This window comes from Protopterus annectens, chromosome 6.part1 (genome assembly GCF_019279795.1).
Source record: "Protopterus annectens isolate FY-2018-M chromosome 6.part1, PAN1.0, whole genome shotgun sequence".
NCBI classification, from domain to species: Eukaryota; Metazoa; Chordata; order Ceratodontiformes; family Protopteridae; genus Protopterus; species Protopterus annectens.
Genome location: NC_056738.1, coordinates 176,347,918 through 176,358,109, shown reverse-complemented (window position 1 = coordinate 176,358,109; position 10,192 = coordinate 176,347,918). Strand labels below are relative to the sequence as shown.

Sequence of the window (10,192 nt, the reverse complement as noted above, 5' to 3'; positions counted from 1 at the left end):
ACCTGACCTTGACATCTACATTTATGGTAGGTACAAAACTGTACTTTTCTTGGACTGCTTGTGTAATAACTATCAATGAACCTTTAATCTGGTCTTCAGTTCTTTCTGCCCTAGACCTCCAGGCTTCATGTTATGTTATGTTTGTGTGTGTGTGCTGCTAAGCCCTCAGATTTATGACTCCACAATACTGGGGACAACTTCACATTTGCACCCCCCCCCCCCAGCTTTCCTTGGCTGTTAAGTGTGTAGTACTTGAATGAGATTATAAAAGTTAACTGAACGTTTTGAAAAGTGATTTGGAATATTGTTTAATTGGTCTTATTTCCCTGTTTCATCTCTCTCTACCAGTTTCTGGCGTATGACACTCAACTGATCCTGGGGAACAGAAAACACACCATCAGCCCTGAAGAGTACATTTATGGGGCTCTGAAGATCTACCTGGATATTGTATACATCTTCACATTCCTGCTGCAGCTTGTAGGAAAGAGATAGAATGCTGTCTTTCAAACATGAACTAATTATTTTTGAAGTAATTTCTTCCCTACTGGAAGTTTACTTTTACTGGAAGGGAGATGGACTTTATAAAGGGTTTTGGGACATTACAATCGCAACAACTCGCACTGAATGTGGAGTCAGAATTTTCTATCTCACTTATGGAAGTACTAATCTGTGTCAAAGGAGTGTGTCACATCTTGTAACTTCACAATGTCCCCAGTGGAATAGCTGTTGCTGGGCATGATTATTTCAGATTCAGAAAACATTTATAATTGATCTGATAGTTTTCAGTGTGCCTTTAATGTGTCCCTAATTGTATTTTACCATTCACTATGCATCAGAATATGTATTGAAACTACAGCAGACTAGAGTGTTTCGAAGTGGTTTATATATGATGTATCATTTGAAAGCAGTATATGTTATAGTAGCTGGTGTATGATATGTAGAAGTAATGCAGGTGGAAAAAAGCCATCTGCTGCAGGTAATTCATTGTACATATTCACTGTTCATTGCTCTTCTTATGTCCATTGCAGGAGTCTGTTCATGTTGCTCCTTTTTTCACCATAGGCCAGTGGTGTAATGACTTGGACTCTGTGCCTTTATCACATTGCTTTACAAGTACTGTACCTTTCATTTGACAATAGTCTCTGGGAGTTGATGAATTTGCTACTGGTCTCTGGTTGCTACTTGCTGTTATATATTTTTTGTACAGAACTTAGGCTGGTTTTGCCCTTCTTGAATGTACTTACTTGATTTTTTGGTGGTAGGACTACATGACACATTGAAGCAAAAAAGCCACTTTCTTTCCTTTCTTCCACTTAGGACAAAGTATGATGACTTACTGTAAGACTGTATCCCTTCAATAGATTGTAATTAATACATTAAAAGAATTGGCTCTACTGCACTGATGTACATGCCACTGTAAAAGAATAATTTAAATAAGCACCTACATAGTGACTTGAACAGTTTATTTGGAGGCATAAAGGCCACCACACTCATATATTGTGCCTCTTGCAATTCTCTTCTCTCATAAGCCTGTACCTTGTAGGAAAGGAGATCCCTCCCCCCAATTCAAAGAATGGCTCCATTCATTGTGAGATTCAACTAGATGTGCATTGTTGAACATGATACCCACATTACAGTCTAACGGGATAAATTACCTGGAGTAAATATGCTGATGTGACTAGTGCCCCTCCCTCACTGATGACTGTCCTCCTTTTACAGCTAATTACATCCCTAAATTACAGGGACAGATTTAACTGTTTACAAATTTAAGTCTTCCATATTCTGTGTGTGTGGCTTACACCCTTCAGTCTTCAGTGATGGTTTGCAGCTGGTAACTGCTCTTGTGTTTTTTTTATTTCCCAGTAAAATTGGGGGGGGGTCCTCTATCTTCAGTAGCGCATTGATGATACTAATCAGACCATTCCCATTTCTGATGTGCTATATTCAGCTATCCCATATCTAACTGATGTAGGGATGCATGCCTGTGCTCCAATAACCCAATTGCCCAGTGCTGGGGCCATTCTTTTCAGCTGCTAACATTTCCTCCTCCTATGCAATTTATTTCACTAGAGTTGTACCACTTTTCAGATTCTGTTGCACTGTTTTCTATTTGTGTATTCTTGTTTCCTAAATTACTTGTTTACAGATTGCAAGTGGCACATCTTTCCTGCCCAACAGATCATGCTAAAGGCAATTTCTTATTTTTTCATAGTGGTTGATAACTGCCTAGCTTTATGCTGAGGGTGGGTTTCATGTAAATCCTATGACTGATGATCCCAGTTTCACCCTCCTTGTCCAGTGTGTACTTTGATGCAATTTCCAGACATTTTTATGGCTTCCATTTATAAGTGTTCCACTTCTGACCACACCGTTTACAGATTTGCCTCAGTGGCTTTTCCTCTAAGGAAGATGATTGCTGAATCCTTATGGTAGAATTAATTTTGAAATGTTCAGTTCTGCTTTTTAATGCTTTTTAACCTGTTCTATTTACCTTTTACATATTTACCATTCTTCTGTTACAAAATGAATATACAGTACTTCCCTTATTGCTTTAGGTTGGTTTGTGCACCCTGCTAACTTCTTTTCTTTCTTCCATTTATTTATTTTATTATAGTTTGTTATTGTACCTGATGTGCATGCTTTTCTTTACCAATGTAAAATTATAGTATTCTGCTGGCATTTTGGGACAAAAGAGTTTGTCTTTTTATTCAGTTTTGTTACTGTTCAGCTAAATGAATGCATTTCTTTAGCAATGTTTCCTTCTCCTTGCTTGTATTTGTGGAGGTGTATACTGGGTGTGCATAAGAAATATAAATGTGTGTGTACATCTGCATGTAGATGTGCTTGCACATATTTTAAATTAATAGGCAACTATTGACAGATGTTTCATTGTAAAATGCCAGCTGGAGAATCTCACTAGTGAACACATATTTCACTGAAATACACAATTTCAAAGTTTTTGAAAAAAGGGAATGAACTACTAAGAACAGTTTGCAAAAGTGAACATTAACATTAGACCCTTCACATACTTAGACCAAAATGTAATAGGTAAAGAAGGTGGCAAATGACAGTTTCTTCCAGTACCAAACCGAAAAAGAAAAAAACATAACACTTAAAAAGAAAACGAATCCAACGTTTGAACTGACACCACGGACACAAATCTTATCATTAGCACTTTCGTTCCTTTATTGCCATTACACGGAACTTCATCAGATAAAAATGAGTGCCTCACTTCTTTTTTATATCAAATACAGGTATTCTAATTAGATTTGTTATTTGATATAGAAAGGAAGTGGGACACTCATTTTTATCTGATGAAGTTCCGTGTAATTGTATAAACAAAGGAACAAAAGTGTTAACGATTTGTGTCTGTGGCATCCGTTCAAACACGGGATTTGTTATCTTTTTAAGATTCTACCAGTCCTAATTTAAAGCCTTTTGCGTTTTCTCACAACATAATGATTTTCAAAAAAAGTCAGAAAACTTGCATTAGAGACACAAAATGCCCCTTGCACCATTTTTTAGCAGAAGTCAAAGAAATGATGTTTAACAGACAATTTTATTTGCCAGAATGTACCATACAAAAATGTTGATCCACTGCACTGAATCTTTCACAATACAATTTGGGAAATATAAAGATAGCAATCTTTTAATCACTAACATTTATAACAGTAGGTTCAAAGTCACGAAAAATTAGTTTTTTTGTGTCCGTTGTAGAAATTGGAATATTTAGTCTGAAAGATTACAAAAGATGCTATATGCACACAAAAATATTAACATTAATGCATGTATAAAATGTAGGGAGTACAGCTGATATGCTTTACCTCTTGTGAAATATGTCCCATTCATCATCCTTAAAGTGCAGTCATGAACATCGCACATTCTGGGCTCTAGCAAACACCAAAAAGAGAATTTCTGAATATTAACCATAAACCATGGAGAGCACAGTGGCAGAGCAGATAGTGTTGTCACCTCACAGCAAGAGGTTCCCTGGTTCAATTCTCGACTGGAGTGCCTTCTCTGTAGAGTCTGCGTGCCCTCCCTGTGTTCATGCAGGTTTCCTCCAGGTTCCTCCCACATTCCAAAGACATGCAGTAGGTGGATTGGACACACTAAATTGCCCATAAGTGTTGTGGTGTGGAAGAACTACCATGGCAGGTCTTAGCCACCTGGTGGTGTGAACCTTGGCTGTAGATGGTTGTCACTGTTGAAGTGACCCCCCCGGACCCCATGTGCAAAAAATGGGAAAAAGGGGCTGTGGATGGATGAATGGATTCATAAACCATCTCCAAATAAATGAGCTATAATTGCAGTTTGTCTAGATTGATGTTCTCTAGAGTGACAACGCAAATTTATTTATCCTTCACAGCAGCACATTAAATCCAACATTCACTCTGTAACGTTGCCATCCTAGATGGAAAATCTGCATCAGAAACTGAAGATGTGGTAGATATCACATACTGCACAGATGAACATTATATATTTAAAATCAAAACAGCACACTTATGTAGATGGTGCTTTATTCCTGCAAGCTGCATATGGATGTGATTCATGGAAATGTGAAGTAGATTTCAGAAATAAACCAAGGCCGCAGTGGTGCAGCGGTTAGCATTGTCGCCTCACAGCAAGAGGTTCTCCAGTTCGATTCTCTGCTGGAGTGCCATCTGTCTGGAGTCTGCATGTCCTCCCTGCGGTCGAGTAATCTTTAAAGCATGCAGGTAGGTGCGTGCATGAATGGGTGTGTTGGGCATCGGGCTGGCACCTCGGCACCGTAAAAATCCACTGGCAGTCATTAGCGGACCGAAGTTCCGCTGTGGCGACCCCCTAACCGGGAAAAGCCGAAGGACAGTAGTCACCTGAAGAAACCAACAAAGTTATGGCATGCCATTTACATTTTAATGGCAACTGCTAATTTCTAATGGCACCTACCCTTGTACTCTTCCTCCTCCAAACTGTACACATGTCCATCAGTATTTAACATTGCTTTGCTCCTCCGACTAGGTGTGTGGTTACAACATAAACAGAGCCACCCACACTCTGACAGAGCTGAGAACTGGAATCCTCTGCATTCAGGTCTGCTGACATTCTAACATGGTATCAAAACATGGCAAAACTTAAAAGTATACACAACAGTGTCAACAGACTTACTACTTCCAATGTTAATCATACTACTTCCAATGTTAATCATACTGAAATCGTGATAAATGTCAAATACATCTTGCAAATAAATCGAGTAAGGCTACACTATAAGTATAATTAAAACTAAAGGTGCCCATGCCCTTGTATTATACATATGCCATAAAATGTACCACATATATTGAACACCACATATTTTTCCATGCAGTACAAATTATGACCATGATGACTAACTGCTAAACCAGTTTGTACAGCATGCATAACACAAATATTTAAACAAACTGGGGGTACTGCCATACTTCACCCCCATTTCAAATACACCAGTTGTTATATATTTGATATAAGAGCTGACAATCTTTTTGACATTTTTTAACAATCAAAACATTTTCAACCTTTGACCTTTATATTGCATGCTAAATTGGACTTATGCCTGACTTTTACATCCTTGTAGAATATGACAAGGGATGGGGCACAGCCTGCAGTAGCAGGAAACATTACAGTGATATCATACCTACTTCCTTTTCAGAGTAAGGAGTATGAAACAGTGGAACTTGTATGTCTTGATGTAACGGCAGCAATTATTGGTCGTCTGCTGCTGTAGGACCCTATACACCCATTCACTGCTGCTGCAGTGACCTCTCAGACCTTTGTTGTTAACTACACAAGTGACATCTCCCAGACAGAAGCATTCCCACAAGGGGAGTTAGAGTAACAGTTGTGGGATATCTTCATTATAAATAGTACCATTAGACACTGAATAGTGACACGAAGGGGAACTGTGGCAGATGTGGTTTTCTAGAAAGCTGAATTAAGTGCCAGTTTTCTATGTTCTTAGACAATATAATAAAAAAGAAAACTCTTACAGTGTATGCTTTTATGATAGACCTTTTCTACGACCTCTGTTTAATGCAGTATGGCCACACCAATTTTAGTTGTAAGTACTGACTTAAGTCTTACAGGGAGTGTTTTTCCCCGCCGCATGAGTTAATCTAGATCCTTACTCCACCACAGCACACTGGGCTGATTCTTGAATACATTTTAGTGTGTACATAGTTCAGCCCATCTTATCATAACAGTGGAGAGAGATTTCTGGGGGGGGCTTTCTATATTAGTATGTTTCATCTGTCAACAGGTGCTTTGTTTTACAAATTAAAGGTATGCAGAAGATTTTCAGACGGTCCTGTTTACAGACCCATTCTGAATGCTGCTTCCCTAAGAAGGGTTGCAGGGAATTCACCACAAACCCCCCCCCCCAAAAAAAGATAACTGTAAACCTTTTTGTACAGGGAGTTGTGCAGCATGGGTAACTAGCAGCAGACTGCATTTCACAATATGATGTGATGCACAAATTAGAAGGTGCTGCTCTGAAATACTTGCTGTAGTGTTTATTGCAACAGTCTGACATATTACTCTCCAAAGGGAATATAAATGAAATAGTCCTTTACAGACAATGGAAGTAGATAACAGATGCCTGACCTCTGCATGCTCTGTAGTTATAAAACTTCGTTGTTCCGTGGCCCAGCATGTCTGTTATCTTGATCACTGCTTTACATCAGTGTAGAACTCAGTGATAAATACAGTACCCACTTTTGTAGTGTGCAGGTGTATTACTGAAGAAATTCTGAAGATATGTATTCTGCAATGCTCACGGCTATATGCCAAAAGAGAAGAGTCTGTCATTGTATTTCAAAGTTGGTGGGAATGATGATGCAACACGCTCTTAAATATAATAGGCAACATGCACTAAATGCAAGAGGACATTAAAACAAATGATAGGGTGGTATCCTAAATCAGTGGATGAAATTCAGATTCTACATTTACGATGGGAATCCTTCTACAAAATATTGAGACACAAAGAAAACTAATGCTGCACTAAAAGCATTCTTTTCAAAATTATGCTCAAATCTTTCACTGCATCAACTCTATGAAGCTGAAAAGTAATTTAGAGATTTCCAGTATTTTGAACTGTTCATAAACATTTCTCTAAACTTTCTCTTAATGTTTCTGACATTCAAAGTTGTTTCTGAAATGAGTTATTTTCAGCAGTTTGTGCATTACAAGTATTTGCAGTACAGATAGGTTCAACTTATCTTTTCTTATTTGATAGGCACAATAAGACACCAACAGAGAGATGTATTACACAGCTTACCCTAGGGTCACAGAGTAATTGTCTGGTTCTGCGTCAGAACTGAGCGACACAACATTCTGATACCTTAATGCCTGCATAATGATTTGTTTTCTAGGCATATGAATGCTTAACAGAGCTTTAGTATTTTTTTTTTTTTTTTTTTTATTTATTTTCTGCCCATTATACATTTGACACCAACTATGTATTTCCAAGTAAAGTATGAAAAGATAAATTTGTACTGTCGACCAAAGCAGTGTGTTATATTTCATCAGACTTTTTACTATTTTCTTATTCTACAAATATGTAGACTGTCACCATCATGGGTTCAACATTTGGTTTACAACTTGTTTACTACAAAAAAGAAATCTTGTTGAAAATCATTGGAGTTCCATATCTTTTAAGTATTCCAAAGTATGTTCTGTTTTACTATTGAATGAGTATAAAACTGAATGCACCTCTCTTGTATAGACATGTATTCTAGGTGTTTACATTAGTTATATCAGCTTTAATAGTGTAGTAAATTATATTTAATGAAAAAAATCTTTATTGTGATGTCTTTAATGATTAGGTGAAAACTTCTGATATACTGCTATCTGTTCAATATTACTGAGAATTTTACATCTTTTACTTTGAGGCATTTTCTGTAATATCTGGAACACATGAATACATTTTATGTTGTCCTGTGTCTTGACTATTTATTTAAATCTTGATTCCTTTCATTCATGACATGCTTGCTCCATTTTGAACCATGAGGGTATGCCTGCATCCTTGATAAAGGTTGCTTATAGTCTAGAATCCCTTTTATCTTGACGTATGAGATTGGATAGTTTCAGTGCTGTTTAAAACTCTACCTTTAAGGTTTGCCTGTGATCTGTTGACCAGAGCTTTTGGGGACACAGTTGTCAAAATGATGGAATTCTTTAAGTGGGATTCTTCTCAGATAATATCCAGAAGAGGTATTTTGAGTTGCTTCAAGTGGTTAGCTGCTTTGTTTGACACTTTTGTAGCCGACTGTAAGACTCCTGACTGGCAACCCCCTGCTCCTAAGAAACCTGATTGGTTTAGTAAGGTTCTAGAGGATTGTCTATTCCTGTTTTGTGTCCTCTTGCTGATCTTGCTGTGGGCTTGGTCTCCTCTGACAAACCTTAAATTTTTCTCTCTTCCAAACTCCTGCCCTTCAGATAAATATAGTAGGGCCATGGAGAGGACTGGAAAGAAGGTCTGTACTGCTGCCACCTTGGCCTTTAGGGCCATTAATTACTGGACCCACATGACCAGATATGCTCTGGCCTTGATTGTCCAGGCATGTCAGGTTATTTCTAGCTTCCCTGATTCGGAAGGAAAGTTCTCTGCTCTCTATTTTGGGTTCTACCTCTCAGGCTGCTCGCCACTCTATTAAGTGCTGCAATGATGCTGATGATGCCTCTTCCAGAGCTGCTGCCTTTAGGTCAGTCATGAGGCATTATTCTTGGTATCTATAATTATTACTTGAAGACATTAAGGCCAAGTTGCTGGATGCTCCTTTGGATGATAAACATCTCTTTGGGACTGCTGCTGCTATGTTTGTCTTATCAAGGAAAAAGTAAAGTTTTGAAGGACCTTAAGCATATTTTTATATCCCCCATCCCTAAGTTCCACAAGAACTATTCTACTGGGTCTGTTTTTGTTTGTAGGCAATCTCATCAGTCCACTATAGGCAAGGAAGGGTGGCAACCGAGGCTCCTCCTTCAAATTCCTCTTAGGCTCCAGTGTCCCAGAAGCCTTTTTTTCTGATAAGCATGCCTTTAATATCTTGTGTCACTCTTCAGCTCTCCCTCTGGCTTCCAAACTGGCAAATCCTCTCAGATTCTTGGGTTCTGTCCATCATCCATCAGGGTTACTTCATGGTGTGAAAGTCTCTCCCTTCTTTTTCAGGCATTCCATAACCTCTTTGATAGCAGCTTCCCCATTTCTCAGAGTTTCTTGGGTCTTTGGTGGACCAGGGAACTATTCAGCGTGTACCTCCTTCCCAAGTAGGAAAGGGATTCTGGTTCACAATGTTATACTTGGAGGATTGTTCTGGATCTCTCCTTACTCAACACTTTTCTCAAGGTTCCATGCTTTCAGATGCTTTCTCTTCCAATCCTGTTTCCTCTGTTGCTGCCATAGGCTTTTTTGGTGTCCTTGGATCTGAAGGATGCTTACCTTCATATTCCTATTCACCCTCTTTTCAGGAAGTTTTTGTGAATCTGTTTCCTTTTATTTTCTGTTTTCTGCTTTGCTCTTTGGCCTTTCTACTGTCCCAAGGGTATTCAGGAAATACGTAACTCCTGTGATTGCCTTTTGTAGGTTTCAAAGCCTTCAGATGTTTCCTTATTTAGACAACCTGTTGGTTCAGGCTGTTTCTCCCAGTTACCTGTTACATGCTCTGGAATTCACTACATCTCTCCTTCGAAGTCTGAGGTTCACTATCAACTTCCAAACGTCTGCCCTGACTCCCTCTCAGGATCATGTGAATCTGGGCTGCAGGATTTACAGTGCCAATGTTGGCCTCTCTTTTAACCTCCAAAGTTTTTTTCCTTGACAGCTTTCTTTCAGTCTCTCCTTCCTGTGCCTGCCATTCCAGCCAAGGAGTTTCTTCTGGACCTAGGATTCATGGCTTATTCTATTCCAATGCTCCCTCTTGCCAGACTGCATATGTGAAAGCTTCAATGGTACCTCAAGTCAGTTTGGCTTCAGCATTGCCACTCTCTAGATTTGAGTTACTCTCTTTTGTCTAAAGTGGGAATTTGAGTGGTGGATTCAACAATTTATCCTCAATCCAGGCCTACCCTTTTGACCTCCGGTTCCTTCCCATAAACTGTTCACTTTCACTTCAGAGATGGGGTGGGGGCTTCCTGTAGTTACCTGAAAGTTTAGGGTCTCTGTCCCCTCTGTCAGACATCAGAC

General features: G+C 38.9%; 1 protein-coding gene across 5 annotated transcripts in view; it reads left to right on the top strand.

The window, feature by feature from the left end:
- Positions 1-3,119, top strand: part of TMBIM1 (transmembrane BAX inhibitor motif containing 1) — a 1,047,780-nt gene extending 1,044,661 nt beyond the window's left edge. For all 5 annotated transcript variants that reach the window (XM_044075612.1, XM_044075609.1, XM_044075610.1 and 2 more), the window contains one exon: positions 349-3,119. In XM_044075612.1, coding sequence (XP_043931547.1) covers positions 349-492 — 144 coding nt within the window. In that variant the 3' untranslated portion in view covers positions 493-3,119. The remainder of the gene's footprint in view (positions 1-348) is intronic.
- The last annotated feature ends 7,073 nt before the right edge of the window (positions 3,120-10,192 follow it).